At 46.2% G+C, this 17,386-nt stretch overlaps 1 protein-coding gene and 1 non-coding gene across 2 annotated transcripts; one reads left to right on the top strand and one right to left on the bottom strand.

Annotated features, from left to right (window-relative positions):
* Nucleotides 1–1,973: 1,973 nt before the first annotated feature.
* PRSS16 (serine protease 16) lies at nt 1,974–6,981 on the bottom strand. Its single transcript, XM_086370591.1, has 9 exons — nt 6,978–6,981; nt 5,301–5,485; nt 4,991–5,068; nt 4,859–4,906; nt 4,104–4,406; nt 3,098–3,239; nt 2,601–2,780; nt 2,376–2,521; nt 1,974–2,258 (listed from the first exon to the last, which is right to left on the bottom strand). The coding sequence occupies exons 1-9, from the start codon at nt 6,979–6,981 to the stop codon at nt 2,190–2,192; spliced, it is 1,155 nt and encodes a 384-aa protein (XP_086226717.1). The 3' UTR covers nt 1,974–2,189.
* A 7,935-nt stretch (nt 6,982–14,916) lies between these two features.
* Nucleotides 14,917–14,999, top strand: TRNAL-UAA (transfer RNA leucine (anticodon UAA)). Its single transcript has one exon. It is a non-coding gene; the product is annotated as a tRNA-Leu (tRNA).
* The last annotated feature ends 2,387 nt before the right edge of the window (nt 15,000–17,386 follow it).

Below are 17,386 nucleotides of genomic sequence, written 5' to 3' on the forward strand. Positions count from 1 at the left end.
AGACATGGGAGTGTGGGATAAGGGAGTCTGAGATCGTGTTTATGCTATTAAAAGAAAAGGTATCAATACGGCTTTTCCGGGAGCTGGAAAAGGAATACAGTGAACCCAAACGACCACAAACTAATACTCAAAGAAAGAAGAAATCGCATTCTTCCTCTCCCCCATCGTGGAATTAGGGGGAAACAAAGAGGAATTCTTAGTATTTGGCGTGAATGAACTCTATTTCCTGAGGACTGAGGTAATCAAAACTGTGGCAAACCTGCCTTAGAGGTAGGCCTGGCACCACAGCCACATTGATAGGGAGGCTCTGAGAATACTTGAGGAGACGAGGTAGCCCAGGACAAACCCCAAAGCCATTAAGTAATAAATGGAGAAGCTTGCAAATAAGTATCCAGCAAAGTAGGAGGAAAATCAAGAGGAAGTGAAGATTGGAGGGTAGACCTCATTCTTTCATCTCTCGGCAGGAATCGAGCACCCATGACTGTCAGACCATGGTGCACACTGTTAAATGATGATGGGAATCACTGAGGCTAGACCTCAACATGAGGGGCTGTGGTTCAAGAGCAGCGTTTGTTACAGCGTAGCACCTGTGAGTCGGACACGACTGAGCGACTTCACTTTCACTTTTCACTTTCATGCATTGGAGAAGGAAATGGCAACCCACTCCAGGGCTCTTGCCTGGAGAATCCCAGGGACGGGGGAGCCTGGTGGGCTGCCGTCTACGGGGTCGCACAGAGTCGGACACAACTGAAGTGACTTAGCAGCAGCAGTAGCACCTGTGTTCTGCGCTAGGACTGATCCTCAGGAGAGAGAACAGTGTTACTCCTCAGGGTTTGGAGTCAAGAAAGGCAGGGAACGACCCCTCACAGAATGGGCTTTATGCCTCTGTTTCCACACTCCTGCCCATCCCTCCCCTCATCCCACTCGTCTTTACTTTCCCTCCACTTCCCAGCTTCCCAGAGGCACTCAGGCCCCTTGACTGGCTAACTCCTGGTCCTGGTGAGGGTTGAACCAACCTGTGAACATGGTATTGTTGGCCGTGCCAAGGCAGGCCAAGTAGGCCCCCGTGAGACTGGGTCTAATCTCTCAGAGATTAGGGGTCCTCAGCAGGAAGGCTTGATCAGAACCCTAAACCCCTTGGATTGGAAGCTGGACTTGCCCAAGCGTGACATTTGATTATGGGGAAAGATTGGTGAGTGAAAAAGAAGGAAAACTAAAAGACAGACAGAGAAAGACAAGGGTGAAGTGACAAGAAGAGCAGTAGAGGCAATGAGGAAGAGCCTAAGAGACAGAAACTGAGCCTCACGGAGAAAGCAAGATTGAGAAGATAGCAAAGGACAGGGAAAGTCTGAAGAGAGAGGAATAGGGGCCGAGAGAGAGTGAGAAAGAAAGTGACTAAAGGGATGCAGAGACCAAAAATGAGAGACAGAAATAGAGCAATGGAGATAAGTAAGGACAGAGCAAGCAAGAGGGGAGGAAAGTAGAAAGATACTGAATGAGCAACAAGGGCCGAGACAGAGACGAAGAGCAAGAAAGAGAACCAGACTAAGACACAGAGAGAGACAGAAATGAAGATATTCAGAGAAACAGGAGCAGATTGAGAGACAATTACAGACAGAGAGAGTTTGGAGACTGAGGGAGGAGGGTCCAGTGAGAGCAACAGTGAGAAGCAGAGACAGGTCAGGGTCTGAAGTCCAGAGACAGACAGGCAGCAAGGCATTCAGGCCAGTACTTGAACAGAATTTGAGCCTGAAGCTGATTTGCAGGGGGAGGAGATGAGCGTAAAGAGCCGTGTTTATTTGACATTTGACATTTAAAATAATATTCTCATTGAGTTGTGGAGATGGGAATGGCAACCCACTCCAGTATTCTTGTCTGGAGAATTCCATGAACAGAGGAGCCTGGCAGGCTACAGTCCACAGGGTCCCAAAGAGTAGGACACGACTTTGTGACTGAACAAAAATGACAGAACATTGAGAATAATCACTTAATTTATATAACTCTTTGTAACAAAGCACTTTTAGTCAGGAGTGAGGATTTTGCAGACATAGGATGGTTTTATGCAGGACAGTTGCCAATTGTGAATTCCTGGGAATTTCCTCTTTCAGAACAAGCTGCTTTTTCTTGTCGAATAAACGGATACATCCAGGAGTGAGGTGGCCCTTCTGGAGTTGGTGAGGGTGTAGGATTCAGACAGCACCCCTAACTTGGCTCTTCTTTGCCAGCCCAAGCCAGGTCTGCAGCTGCTGGGAGACTTTCTGTAGAGAGGTGGGGAGAATTTGGAAAGTTCAGACTCCAGCGCTAGTAGAGAGCAGGAACATGCAAATTAGCATGCAAATGATAATGCAAATCACTGAGAGCTTTTTCTCTCTTACCTGTCGCGCAAGGCGGAGGCTCGGGGAATCTGAGGGTCTCTCAGGTGCCATGTCCAAGCAATGAGAAGCACTAGGGATGAGAAGGGCTGGCTCGGAAGATCCCAAAGGCTGTGTTACACTTAGCACATGCCAGGGGTCTGTATCCCCTGGAAAGAAAGGAAAGGATGGTGTGTTGAGCCACAGCCAGGCAGACACTAAGGAGTCAAGTTCTGATGGCACACTCACCATTAATAAACAGCACTTGGGTGGCTCCTGGGGTCTGGCCACCATAATAGGAGTTGGTCTGGGCCACAGCCTGAGCTACAGATGAGGTTGAAAGCCCAAACACCTGTTCACATAGCTCAAGCTCGGAGGGCAGAGCTGGGAGCTGGGAGAAAGGGCACCCGGGGACCTCACAGGTGACGTCTGTGGAGAGAGGGATTCATCAATGTGGAGTATATAGCCAGCCCCCTACCTCTTTAATAATCATGTTCAGAGCTCTCCCCAGTGATGACTGAGACAGTTCCAGACCCTCCCTTCAGTGAGTTCACGGTCGTCTCAGAGTTGCACTCAGCCCAAGACACTGATGGCCTAGAATGATCAGAGCTTGATAGAAAAATGTCTGGAGTGAGGTTGGGGGTGTCTCAGAAGGAGCATAATGAGCCTGGACCACCTTGAGATGGCTTGTCTGGGCACAGCAGAGACCGTATGTTTGGGAGGTGAGAGTTTGGCCAGTCACTCACAGTAGCCAAACTCGGTACAAGTTTGGTACAACCACTGCCGGTCACCCACGCTGGACACTTGGAGTTCTGTGACCCTCAGCTGTGCCACTGTCTCTGCTCGAGGAATGCTTAAACACCTCTGACCCAGGCTGTGTGTGACAACCTAAAGGACAATACACATACATATATGCAGACATACGTTCCTTGCCCCCGCAGCCCTGGGCACCCCCCACCCCCCCCACCCCCGCCGCCCGCCGTCCACCCCCGGGCCATCAAGCCAGGGCAGGGCCTGGAGCCATTGGTCCCTATGGGTCAAAGTCAGAAGTCAGAAGAGTGAGTTTCTGCGTTTTCCTGGGGTCACTGGTCAGAGGTGCTGGGGACCTAGGTCCCTATGGGTGAGAAATTAAGGTGCTAGATGACTAGGAACTTCTCATCTGTAAAGTTGATCTTGGGCAAGTGAGAATATCTTAGATCTCAGTTTCCTCAGTTGTGTGTGGGGACAATAGTAGTGTTTACTTCCTAGAACTATTTTAAGAATTCAATGAGATAATATATGTGAAACACACCGCACAGCATTTGGTGCAGACATCGATGGAAAAGTGATAGCTGGATTGTAGAGGCTGGAGTGCGAGGGAGTCTGAGGCTAGGAGCCCCGCTCTCTAGGAGAACTGTGTCCCGAGGACAACTGTGTCCCCTGGACTATTGTTTTTCCTTCATTCTACAAATACTATTTGAGAGTTTGCTGTGTGCCAGATTCTCTTGCAGGCCCCAGAAAGAGGACAGAACAATGTAGGCAAAATATTAAGCACAGTCGCTAACATCTGCCTACTGTGCTCCGGGCTCCCTGTTCTCTAGGGCATACTGCTCCTACCTCATTTCACCTCCGAGGTCCTTTTGAGATGTAATGCCCATTTTACACACGAGGAAACTAAGGTGCAGAAGGGTTTACTCTTGCCCAAGTTCACACAGCGGAGGTGGAGCAGGAATCCTCGCTCTGCTCATTCTTGGCGGTGCTTAGGGTTCTCACCTGCACTGCCCGACGAAGCCCGCGGTAGGGTGCAGAGCCGCTGCAGTTGCCCTTGCAGTTGCCCCGATCACCGAGGAGGAGTCTGCAGAGCTGTCGCACACTCAGGGGCGCTCCAGCTTGCCCATCGTACTGCACCGCACCTCCCACGAGTGCCTGCAGCGCCCCCAGAAGCTCGGCCTGGTCCTCAGCGCGCTCCAGAGACCCGCACGCTCTCAGCTCCACGCTCAGCGTTGCCCAAGCCCCTCTGCTCGCGCGCAGCCGCCGCTCCACCTCCGCAAAGGCTGCGGACGCCGCCGCCCGGCACTGCGAAGAGCGAAAGGCAGCGTTGGTGAAGACTTGGGCCCGGGGTTCGGCCTTTCCCTTTCCGTGACCCTCATCCTCCCTGGGCTCCCCACTTTTCCACATTCAGATTCATACAGGGGGCAGTTGAAACTCGCTTTTGCTCGAGGCCCCGCCCTCTTCCGGCTCCTCCTCCGGGCCGTCCCACCCCAGGCCCCGCCCACACAAATACAGCCTTCTGATAGGGTCGTCCGTCCTCAGACCCCGCCCCCGTATCAGCCCCGCCCCTGTTGGGTTCTCCCTTCTTGGTACCCAGACCCATCTTCAGCTCTCGCCTTCCCAAATTCACCCACCTCTCGGGGCTCCCAAGTCTCTGAGACCCCAACACCTTGCAAGCTTCAGCCGTTTTCTCTGGCCCCCATCCTCAAGGCCTTTTCTCTTTCCCTATCCCCTTCCGACTGGGCCCCAACTCATACCTCCAGGGATCCGCCAATCGCAGTGTTCATTAGGCTTCTAGACACCACCTAAAGTCCGGTCGCGGAAGAATATCAGGTGATTCGCAACACCGAGGCCTTCCTCCCTCCGGGCCCACCGCCCGCCATCCTTACGTCATTATACTTGGAGAAATCCAGTATGGCCCGCACCGGAGCGGAAGAGGCGATGGAGGCAAAAAAGAGATGGGGAAACTGAGGGAGAACAAGTTATCAGCCTGGGGGCTGAAGGACTGGGATCCCATATCTGCCCGCCCCTGTGTCACTCACTCGTTGTGTGATCTTCTACACACTGAACTCTTACGAAGGCAGATTGGGATGGGGGATGGAGGGAGGAGGGTCTGGAAGGAGGTTTTCCTATTATCTGAGTTATGGACCTCGCAGTCCAAGTTCCTTGCCCCCAGTCCACCCAGAGGGGTCCCAGGACCTTTAGCCGGGCCCAGGCAGCCAGGGAGCCAGCATAGGAACCTCCGAAGCAGATCCAGGGGCTGGTCGAGGAGACGTTGAAGAGGCGGGAGAGTGTGAGGCGGGCAGAGGCCGCATCCGCCAGCCTAGGGTCAGAGGAGAGGCTGAGTCGGTTCCCATGGGTAGGAATCCCTGAAGATTCCCCGACTTACAGGCGGGGATCCAGAGACAAGAATGGAGAGAGCCTGGCCAGAAGCTAGGGTTTTTTTCTCATGAGGTATTTCTGAGGATTCCCTATACCTACACACTCATTTCCGCACAAGTGCCTAGATCAGGGGAGACTCATTTGGAAAGCTTCCACTCTTCACTTCCAGACTAGGTGGGAGAAGAAAAATCTTCAAGACAGTTTAGGTGAAAATCTAAATTATAGGAGGGATTGGAGACTATCAAAGAGAGCTACTCAGGAAGAGGAAGGGGCCTAGGCTGGATAGGTTAGGAGGTATTGGCGGAGAGGGAAACACGATTAGAAAAAGAGACAGATATTGGAATATATCTAACATCCTTCCTTTTTTTCTTTCCCTTTGGCAGTACCACAAGGCTTCTGGGATTTTAGTTCCCCAGTTAGCAGTGATCGAACCCATGACCCCTTCAGTGGAATCGTGAAGCCCTAATCACCTAATCACCAGGGAATACCCTAGCATCTTTTTTTTTTTTAATCCCAAATGCTTTCTCCTCTCCCTAACCTTTCTGAAACAGTTTGTAGTTAGTGTCATCCTACTGCAGTTGGAAACTAGTTTAGCCTGTGAAAAGATTAAGAGACAGAGAGGAATATACAGGCAGTGTGATACAGATGGGGACACAAAAAGATGGAGACAAGAGTGAGGCAGAGAAAGTCAGACTGATTACAGACAGATACAGAGATAGAAAGCAGAAAAGGGAGAGATAAGTCCTGGGGGGGACAATAAAGTAGGTGAGGGAGGAAAGAAAGAGAAGGGATTTGGTATAGGTGTAGGGTGCACTGAAGGAAGTGAGAGAGGGAGCTAGACAAATATCTGGGGAAGCCCACTCTTTGAAGAAGGCAGAGTTCAAAGGCTCAAGGAAGCGATGTGCCTGCAAGTCTGGGGAACAGCAAGGACTTCAGTGTACCTGGAGCCCAGTAAGAGGGAGAGAGAGGCCAGAGAGCTAACTGGGGAGCCTCCAAAGCCAGCATAGGAGCTTCCAAAGCAGATCCAGAGGCTGGTGGAGGAGATGTTGCAAAGGTTTTGTCTTTGCTCTGAGTGCGATGAGAGACATGTGAGGGATTTGAGCCAGGAGAGAGGTGATCTGGATTGTGGTCTAATGATCACTCTGGCTCTTCATCTGGAGAATAGACTGATGGGATCAAGGACAGAAACAAGGAGACCAGTGAGGAAGCTGTGTCATCCACATAAGGGATTCTGGTATTCTGGACCAGCAGGTCATAGTATGATAGCAAAAGATAAGAATACAGTGGAAGAGGTGGAGAAATAAAGGATAGGGAGGGAGAGAGATGGAGAGACAGAAAAAGAAAGAATAAAACACTGAAAGACAGAGAAGAAAACATGGGACCAGGGACTCAGAGGTCAACTTTGGGCAATGGAAGAAGAGACAAAGATGTAGAGAAGCCAAAATATAGTCATCCTCAGTCCCATGACCCCAAACATCCCCTACCCGCACTCACGCATGGCGGCTGGACAAGAAGCGGAGCTGGGCCATGTCCAGCCCCTCAGCAGGTATACTCAGGCCATAAAATCTATGTTCCAGACTTATCACCAGGGCCCCCCAGATTGGGGCCAGATTTGCAGGGTGCCCTGTGAAGAGTCCAAAGGGGATATGTGTGAGGTGGGTGTCAACTCTTGCAAACCTCAGGCTTTACAGCACTTCACAGTATACAACTCCCCTTCCTCGCCTCCACCAGCTTCCCCCTGTCTTTCCTCATGCTTGCTTCTTACCTCTCATCACTGAACCAGGTCCAAGGCTGCCTTCACCCCCCAGATGCAGGAATACAGGTCCATCCTGGCTGGTCCAATGTTGGTCATTTACCCAGTACCGCTAAGAGGTGGGATGGGGAGGAAGAAATGGAATCGTGAGTTCTGACCTACTCTTTATTCCCTGTTCATTCTGGTCTCTTTCCCTAATGGATCTTTTTTATCTGACATTGACTTGTTTATTTACATGTTCATTTCTCTCCTGTTTGTCTCCTCATCTAGAATGTAATATCTACAAGGGCAGATATTTTTTTCAGCTCTTTCACTTTGATAATCCCAGGGTCAAGAATAGTGGCTAGGAAGTGGTAGGCACTTGCTCTATATTGAGATAATTATTGTAGAATAATTAATGAATGCAGGTGGATTTAGAAATAAGGCCTGTGTGAGATGACCTTTGGAGACTGTGGGGAGAGCAAGTGTAAAAGAGTAGGTATAAAAGTGGTAAATCTGTTCATTCATTCAATACATATCTTCAAGTGCCTATTGTGAGCCAGGTCTGGTTCCAAAGCTGGTCCAGATTTTTGCTCCATATTGAGACTTGGTGGTGCATTTGGTGATTAATCTGAAGGACAGGGAGAAGGGGGGTGGTAGTGAGGGGCAATGAGGGAGTGAGAGTGAATGACAGGGAAAAGGAAAGACTGAAGGATAGGACCCAAGGACCAAAAAAGTGGGAGGCTAAAGAAAGGAAGGGGAGACTGGGGGATAGAGGGCAAATCTAAGACACAGAGGGGCTAGACTAAAGGGCCATAGGGATACTGACAGCAGATATCAGGTAAGACTGATGGGGAGAGGACGAGGTGACAGAGGTGTAGAGATAGGAATAGAAAGCAGAGACTGAGAGGTGGAGTAGGGGGACTGAGAAGGGAGTAGGGTGGGCAGTGGATCTCCGCTCTCCTGGCCTTACCTGCAGGAAGGAGCGTCTGTCAGAGGCATTGAAGGGGTCCAGTGGCTGCTCCAACCACCCCTCTTTTGGGAGGGTCACAGAATCTGGGCCCAGCCCCAAGCCCAAGGCTGAGCTCTCCTGAAACCTCAGGATGTGCTCACCAAGGCGCCGAAGGAGGGAAGCTGTGGGACGTGGAGGGGAAAGAGTCAGGCCGGGGCTCCCCAAGGGGGCCCGGCCTGACTCTCAGGATCCTCCTACCTGGAGCTGAGGACGCCCAGAGGGAAACCAGGAGCAGAGGGCCCAGCCATGGTACAGGCCCGATGTCCATGCTGTCCAGTCCTTTGTGGGAGGGCTCTAGGGGCTATGTTCCCACCACTCACTCAAGACTTCCTCTATTGTCCGAAGGGCTGGCCTTTCAATTTATAGTCTTTGATCAGGAGCTCAGGTATGTTTGCAGACTCCTGTCCTGGAACAGGTCAAGCTTCTGTTGGAACCATTCAAGCAAGGCAGGGACGCCAGAGTCTGTATATAGAGCCCTGTGGCTGTGGCCCCTGGATATGCAATTCTCTCTCTGCTCTTGATTTTCTCCTCTCTTGTCCCTTGATCTCCCTTCCCTCTGGCCCTCAGTCTCCATGCCTGTGCCTCACTCTCCCCTCTCCTTCAGGGGCCATCTCTTTCTACCTCAGGAGCCCCTCTTTCCCCCACCCCGCCCTCCAGCATACTTTCAGTCCCCCTCATTTGCCCCAATATTCAGTCTGTTTGTCTCTTTGTTCCACAATTCTCTTTCCATCTTCTCTCTACTTCAGTCTCTCTCTTTCGTCTCTCTCTGTCTTTCATCTCTCTCTCTCTTTCAGTCTTGGCATGTCTATTTTCCAGTCTCCCCTTTTTTCCTGCTCCCTATCAATCTCATCCCCACCCTCTGATCCACAATCTCACCACTTTCCTTAGATCCCTTATAGCACTTTGAATATTTCTGCAGCAGCAGAATATTACTCCTGCCTCAGAATGCTTGCCCCTGCTCCTCTCAACTCTATCTATTCCTATTTCTCCATAAATCTTCATGGCTTCCTCCCTCACCTCAGTCAGATCGCTATTCAGAGTCCAGAAAGGGTCTTCCGTGGTCATCTCTTTAAAAATTGTCAAACCTGAGCTCGCCAGCCCCAAAGAACATCACAGTTACCTAGGGAGCCTGTTACACATGCAGATTTCTGGCCCTACTCCAGAGACTCTGATCCAATGCGCCTGGGTAGGAGCAGAGGACGCTGTGTGCCTACGAAGTTGCTTGTAGTAATTTTCTGGCAAACAGGACCAGGAATCGGGCAGGGAGCCCAGGGTAACAGTAGGGTCCTCATAAGAAAATAGAGGTGAGGATGAAACAGCCATCTTTGGCAATAACGAGGAAGCAGGTTAAAAAATCCTCCTCTGGAGCATCTTGACCCAACAAGAGACAGAAAAACAAACAAGTGGGAGGCACTTGGTTGAAGCATCTACATCCACAGAGGCCAGAGCAGGGAGGCAGGACAGCTTCGAGCTCAGAAGTCCACAGAAGGCACTGGGGAAGCATCCTCGACCTGCCGCTTTCTAGTTCAGTGACCCTGAGGAGGTTTTGTCACCTTTTAAAGGCTGTTTCTACATGGTGTTAACCACCATTCTCTGCCTCTTCCTACTCATGTCTTTGGTTCAAAGCACTGCCCTAATCCAAAGCTGAATGTACCCTGAAAACAACAGAACATTGAAATTAAAGAAGATCTAAGTAAATGGAAAGTTATCCTGTGTTCATGAGTTGGAATATTTTAAAATGTTAAGAAGGTATTAATAAAAGGGTCCAAATGGGGCAGAGAAGGCAATGGCACCCCACTCCAGTACTCTTGCCTGGAAAATCCCATGGATGGAGGAGCCTGGAAGGCTGCAGTCTATGGGGTCGCTGAGGGTCAGACACGACTGAGCGACTTCACTTTCACTTTTCACTTTCATGCATTGGAGAAGGAAATGGCAACCCACTCCAGTGTTCTTGCCTGGAGAATCCCAGGGATGGCGGGGCCTGGTGGGCTGCCGTCTATGGGGTCGCACAGAGTTGGACACGACTGAAGCGACTTAGCAGCAGCAGCAGCAGCCAAATGGTGGGGGGGGGGGGGGAGGAAAGGTCAAACCACTAAATCTCCTTTATTCTTTACTCTTCTTCATAGCAATGTATCATTATCAGAAGTATAAATATTTTATTTATATAGTTCATCATCTGTCTCCCAGATGAGAATAGTAAGCTCCATAGGGCCATGGATTTTTCATATCCTTTGTCCATTGCTCAGTGCCTGGTTCTTACAAGAGTGTACACAGTGGGCAATCAATAAATGTTTGTTAAGTGAATGAAAAATCCATCAACCAATGTTGATGGGGTTCTACTCTAAAAGTTTATCTACAATCTGGCAACTTCTTTCCACCTCCAGTGCTATCATCTTCTTTTAGCCACCAGCATCTCTGACTTGGACTATCACAGAAATCACTTAGCTTTACCTCTATTTTCAAAGCAGACATATTTTACTTCTGGACAATGCACTCTTCTTTAATGATTAAAGCAAAGTATACCAGATATTTTTGATGTGCCACAAGATAGGCTGTTCTAGTTAACATAAAGTTCATGCAAAGTCATGTGTAAATCAGCATTCCATTCCTCAGTATGTGAGGTAACATCCTTTTCCTTGTTAGGTATCAGGGCAATGCTTGTCTTGTAAAATGTGTTTAGAAGAATTTCCCCCTCTCTGATTTTTTGGATGAATCTGAGAAGGATTGGTCTTAATTTTTTGAATGTTTGGTAGAATTTATTAGTGAAGCTACTGGTCCTAGACATTTGTTTGTTGGGAGGTTTTTGATTACTGATTCAACTTCTTGCTAGTAATAGGGCTGTTCAGATTTTCTGTTTCATCAGTATTCAGTCCCAGTAGATTGTATGTTTCTGGGAATTTATTTCTTTCTATCTTGTCCAATTTGTTGATGTACTATTTTAAAGCAGGTACCAGAATCTGAATCTTTGTATTACTTTTGTATGAAAAGGTTTCTTTGCCAGCTGACTACGCAGCTTAGTTGGTTAGAGCATGGTGGTAATAACACCAAGGATGTAGGTTCAGTCCTCATATGGGCCACTTCAAGGCTTTTGTTACTTACTAACTGAATATTTCAAATCCTGAAAGATGATGCTGTGAAAGTGCTACACTCAATATGCCAGCAAATTTGGAAAATTCAGCAGTGGCCACAGGACTGGAAAAGGTCAGTTTTCATTCCAATCCCAAAGACAGGCAATGCCAAAGAATGCTCAAACTACTGCACAATTGTACTCATTTCACACGCTAGTAAAGTAATGCTCAAAATTCTCCAAGCCAGGCTTCAGCAATACGTGAACCATGAACTTTCAGATGTTCAAGCTGGTTTTAGAAAAGGCAGAGGAACCAGAGATCAAATTGCCAACATCCACTGGATCATGCAAAAAGCGAGAGAGTTCCAGAAAAACATCTATTTCTGCTTTATTGACTATGCCAAAGCCTTTGACTGTGTGGATCACAATAAACTGTGAACAATTCTGAAAGAGATGGGAATACCAGAGCACCTGACCTGCCTCTTGAGAAACCTATATGCAGGTCAGGAAGCAACAGTTAGAACTGGACATGGAACAACAGACTGATTCCAAATAGGAAAAGGAGTACGCCAAGGCTGTATATTGTCACCCTGCTTATTTAACTTATATGCAGAGTACATCATGAGAAACCCTGGGCTGGAAGAAGCACGAGCTGGAATCAAGATTGCCAGGAGAAATATCAATAACCTTAGATATGCAGATGGCACCACCCTTATGGCAGAAAGTGAAGAGGAACTAAAAAGCCTCTTGATGAAAGTAAAAAGGGAGAGTGAAAAAGTTGACTTAAAGCTCAATATTAAGAAAACTAAGATCATGGCATCTGGTCCCATCACTTTATGGGAAATAGATGGGGAAACAGTGGAAACAGTGTCAGACTTTATTTTTGGGGGCTCCAAAATCACTGCAGATGGTGACTGCAGCCATGAAATTAAAAGACGCTTACTCCTTGGAAGGAAAGTTATGACCAACCTAGATAGCATATTCAAAAGCAGAGACATTACTTTGCCAACAAAGGTCTGTCTAGTCAAGGCTATGGTTTTTCCAGTGGCCATGTATGGATGTGAGAGTTGGACTGTGAAGAAAGCTGAGTGCCAAAGAATTGATGCTTTTGAACTGTGGTGTTGGAGAAGACTCTTGGGAGTCCCATGGACTGCAAGGAGATCCAACCAGTCCATTCTAAAGGAGATCAGCCCTGGGATTTCTTTGGAAGGAATGATGCTAAAGCTGAAACTCCAGTACTTTGGCTACCTCATGCAAAGAGTTGACTCATTGGAAAAGACTCTGATGCTGGGAGGGATTGGGGGCAGGAGGAAAAGGGGACGACAGAGGATGAGATGGCTGGATGGCATCACCGACTCGATGGACGTGAGTTTGAGTGAACTCTGGGAGTTGGTGATGGACAGGGAGGCCTGGTGTGCTGCAATTCATGGGGTCGAGAAGAGTTGGACATGACTGAGCGACTGAACTGAACTGAACTGAACTGATTAATTTTGCTGCAGTCACCTAACAAATTGGAGATAACTTCACAGACATCAACTTGGGAATGAATGTTGACTTCATTTGTTCTTCAGCAGTGACACTACCTTCCTTCTCCTCCACCCCTGCCCCCAGCAAACACAGTCCCAGCAAAAAATGAAATTTCAGCATTTCAAATTTGGCAAAGGGGCATTTTCACCATTCACTGCTTGAAATCCAAAGCCTATGTTCATTTAAGGAGGGAGCAGTGCTGGTAAGGCACTATCCCTTTGAAAGAGCTGATGACTGATATTTTCTGAGAGGGGACTTAGGGTAGACTTTCAGAGGGTCAGTGGGTTGACATATTCTGTGGAAGCATGGTTCTTCTGGAGAGACTCTTGTTGTTTGGTTGGCACTCAAAGGGATGTTTATTGAAGTAAGTGCATCCTGGCTGGCTCATTTCAGAAAGCAGGAGTTGACAGTGATTGGTTGTGCAAATGTTCACAAAACAATTATCATGGATAGATCAATTGGTTTAAATTCAGGTCTGGTGCCTACTTGTTACCATTGCTACAGAACAGTCTTTTCCTAAGTTTGTGATTAGTATGTGTTCTCAACATTTTGTTTTGGCATAAAGCAAACATTATTTGTTTGTTTAACTATCCAAGTAATGAAAAATAGTGGACTTTCTGGTGGCTCAGATGGTAAAGCATCTGCCTACAATGTGGGAGACCCGGGTTCGATCCCTGGGTTGGGAAGATCTTCTGGAGAAGGAAATGGCAACCCATTCCAGTATTCCATGGACGGAGGAGCCTGGTAGGCTACAGTCCATGGGGTTGCAAACAGTTGGACACGACTGAGTGACTTCAATCTCAATGTATAATAAAAATACTGATTTTATTATTGATGACCTTTCATTGATTTAAGCCTTGAGGGAATTATACTACATGAAATAAGTGAGACAGGAAAAGACAAATCCCGAATGTTTTATTTACATTTGGAATCCAAAAAACAAAATAAATCAAAATTGAGTTCATAGACACAGAGAACAGATTGGTGATTGAGAGGGGAATGGAGGATGGGTTAAAGGAATAAAAGGGGTCAGAAGGTACAAATTTCCAGTTATAAAAGAAATGTTATGGAGATGTAAGGTACACCATGGTAGTATAGTTATTAACAATAATACTGTATTGAATATTTGGAAGTTGTTAAGAGAGTAGACCCTAAAAGTTTTCATCACAAGAAAAAAAATATATATAAGATGTATATAAGACGGATGTTAACTAGACTTACTGTATTTCATTAGTTTTTCCAAGAAGCATTATAAGGATTTGTTTTTTCTCTTTAAAGCTTGCTCTCCAATCTCAAGGGTGTAAAATTATTCATAATGTTCCAGGGACTACAAAGTCTAATTAATTTCCAGGTCTCCTACATTGCAGGAGGATTCTTTACCATCTGAGCCACCAGGGAAGCCTAATCAATTTTTAAATTTTATTTATTTATTTTAATTGAAGGCTAATTACTTTACAATATTGTAGTGGTTTTTGCCATACATTGACATGAATCAGCCATGGGTGTACATGTGTCCCCCGTCCTGAACTCCCTCCCCATCCCATCTTCAGGGTTGTCCCAGTGCCCTGCTTCATACTTCGAACTTATACTGATAATCCATTTCACATACGGTAATATACATGCTTCAATGCTATTCTCTCAAATCATCCCACCCTCCCCTTCTCCCACAGAGTCCAAAAATCTGTTCTTTTTATCTGTGTCTCTTTTGCTGTCTCACATATAGGGTCATCGTTACCATCTTTCTAAATTCCATACACACCGAGGAAACCAGAACTGAAAGAGACACATGTACTCCAATGTTCATTGCAGCACCGTTTACAATAGCTAGGATACGGAAGCAACCTAGATGTCCATCGGCAGACGAATGGATAAGAAAGCTGTGGTACATATACACAATAGAATATTACTTAGCTATTAAAAAGAAAGCGTTTGAATCAGTTCTAATGATGTGGATGAAACTGGAGCCTATTATACAGAGTGAAGTAAGTCAGAAAGAAAAACACCAATACAGTATATTAACACATATATATGGAATTTAGAAAGCCTAATTAATTTTAACCCAGTAATATTTGACTTGTAGGTACTAGTGCTCACCATCGGGATGGCCGAGTGGTTAAGGCGTTGGACTTAAGATCCAATAGACATCTGTCTGCGTGGGTTCGAACCCCACTCCCGGTAGAATTGTTTTTGTTGATGCCTAGTCATGTCCAGTTCTTTTGCGACTCTGGAAACTGTTGCCTGCCAGGCTCCTCTGTCTATGGGATTTCCCAGTCGAGAGTTCTGGCGTGAGTAGCCATTCCTTCTGTAGGGGATCTTCCTGACTCAGGGATCCAGTTACTTTAGCAAGTATCTCATCTGGAAATGATAGTTTCTTGTGCAAACTTGGATAATAGTCCAGCATATAGTTGACTCTGAACTCTTTTTATCCAATCTGACAGGCTCTGTCTATAATTGGTGGATTTAGGGAATTTAGATATAATGTAAATGATATACTTGTATTTTTTAAAAAATCCACTGTCTTACTAGTTTCTTTCTATGTTCTCCTTTCTTTTATCTCTTTTTTTGTGTCTTTGAAATATGTGAAAATCTTATATGATTTGATTATATCTAGAGTGTTGCCTTATCATTTGTATGTCTTAAACAAATAGTGTTTTCCCTACGGTTTTCTATATACAACTACAATCATTCAAAATCTACCTTCAAATTGTACTTTGCTGCTTCCTTTACAATGTAAGAAGCTTGCAGTAATATACTTCTTCCTATATTGTGTGTCATTGCTGCCACAGAGTTTGTTTTCATGTATGCTATTATTGTACAATATGCCACTACTATTTTTGTCTAATGCAGTCAGTCATTTTTAGAGTGATTAAAATTGGGGAAAATATTGCTTATATGTACCTCTATTGTATCCATTTTTGTGTATATTCATTGCTTTGTATTCTCTCTTCCTGAGACCACCTTATAACATTTCCTGTTTTGCAGGTCTGATAGAAATGCACTTCAGTTTTTGTTTGTCAGGAAGGACTTTTATTTCCTATTCAGCTTTGGGAAATATTTTTTGCTTGGTGGAGAATTCTGAGTTTACAGATTTTTTTAAAAGTAGCCTCTCATCACTTTCAAATGCTATTCCATTATCTTCTGGCATACCTAATTTCTGATGAAAAGTCTACCATTTCAGATAGATAGAGAATTAGATAGCTTGGAATTCTCTGACCTTGGAGCTGAGGTTTGATGTACAGGTTCCTCCACTATCAGAAAGCAGAGCATTCCTATAAAACATTTCACAAGCTGAATTGGCATAAAGTGAAGAAACAATTATCTTAGGACACTTCTTACATATGAATGTACAAAGTTAGTGGAGATACAGCACAGATGCTCACAGACACTGTCCAAGCTGTGGCGGCCTGAAGCTGAGATGCACAGTATAGTACCTGGGGGAGGAGCTTGGCGGCCCCACCCTTGCTGCTCCTGATGCGCTCAGCCTCTACAATGGCTCCCTGCAAAACTTGCTGCTGTTCAGTCGCTCAGTCGTGTCCGACTCTTTGCGACCCATGGACTGCAGCATACTAGGCTTCCCTGTCCTTAACCATCTCCAAGGAGCTTGCTCAAACTCATGTCCATTGAGTCGATGAGGCCATGCATCCATCTCATCCTCTGTTGTCCCCTTCTCCTCCCGCCTTCAATTTTCCCCAGTATCAGGGTCTTTTCTAATGAATCAGCTCTTCTCATCAAATGGCCAAAGTATTGGAGCTTCAGCTTCAGCATCAGTCCTTCCAATGAATATTCTGGACTGATTTCCTTTAGGATGGACTGGTTGGATCTCCTTGCAGTCCAAGGGACTCTCAAGAGTCTTCTCCAACACCACAATTCAACAGCATAGATTCTTCTGCACTCAGCTTTCTTTATGGTCCAACTCTCACATCCATACAAGACTACTGGCAAAACCATAGCTTTGACTATAAGGACTTTTGTGGGCAGAGTAGTGTCTCTGTTTTTTAACAAGCTGTCTAGCAAAACAAGTACTAAAGCAGGTCTTTCCTAAAAATGAAGTGGCAGCAAAGTGAACTTTAGAAAAGTGAGAGATACCTGTATTTCCTTATCTTGGGAAAAAATACTCGATCATTAACTCTCCCAATATTTTTTCTGCTCTTTCCTCTCTTCTCACCTTCTGGGATTCTCATTACAAATGTATTAATCAGTAACTCTTAAAAGTGCTTCTTATTATTTTTTTTCCTTTATGTTTCAGCTTGGGTAGTTTCTAGGCCTTCAGGTTGATCATTTCTTTTCTCATCCCTATAGAGTCTACTAGTTAGTCTATCAAAGACATCCTGTGTCTCTTTGTGTGTGTGTGTGTTTGAATTTAGCATATTTATTTGACTCTTAGTTTCCAAAAATTTACTGAAATTTGCCACCTGTTTATGTGTTGGGATAATGCGGGGACCTACTATGTTCCTTTGGCTTCTGAAATGGGATCGAGGGACTAATCTCATTGTAAGCTTTGGGATCTGAGGCTATTTCCAGAAAAATAATGTCAGCATTGAGTTAAACTATAGGACACTCGGTGT

This window comes from Bos grunniens, chromosome 23, assembly GCF_055505025.1.
Source record: "Bos grunniens cultivar Pamir isolate PY7600 chromosome 23, Bosgru_T2T1.0, whole genome shotgun sequence".
NCBI lineage: Eukaryota > Metazoa > Chordata > Mammalia > Artiodactyla > Bovidae > Bos > Bos grunniens.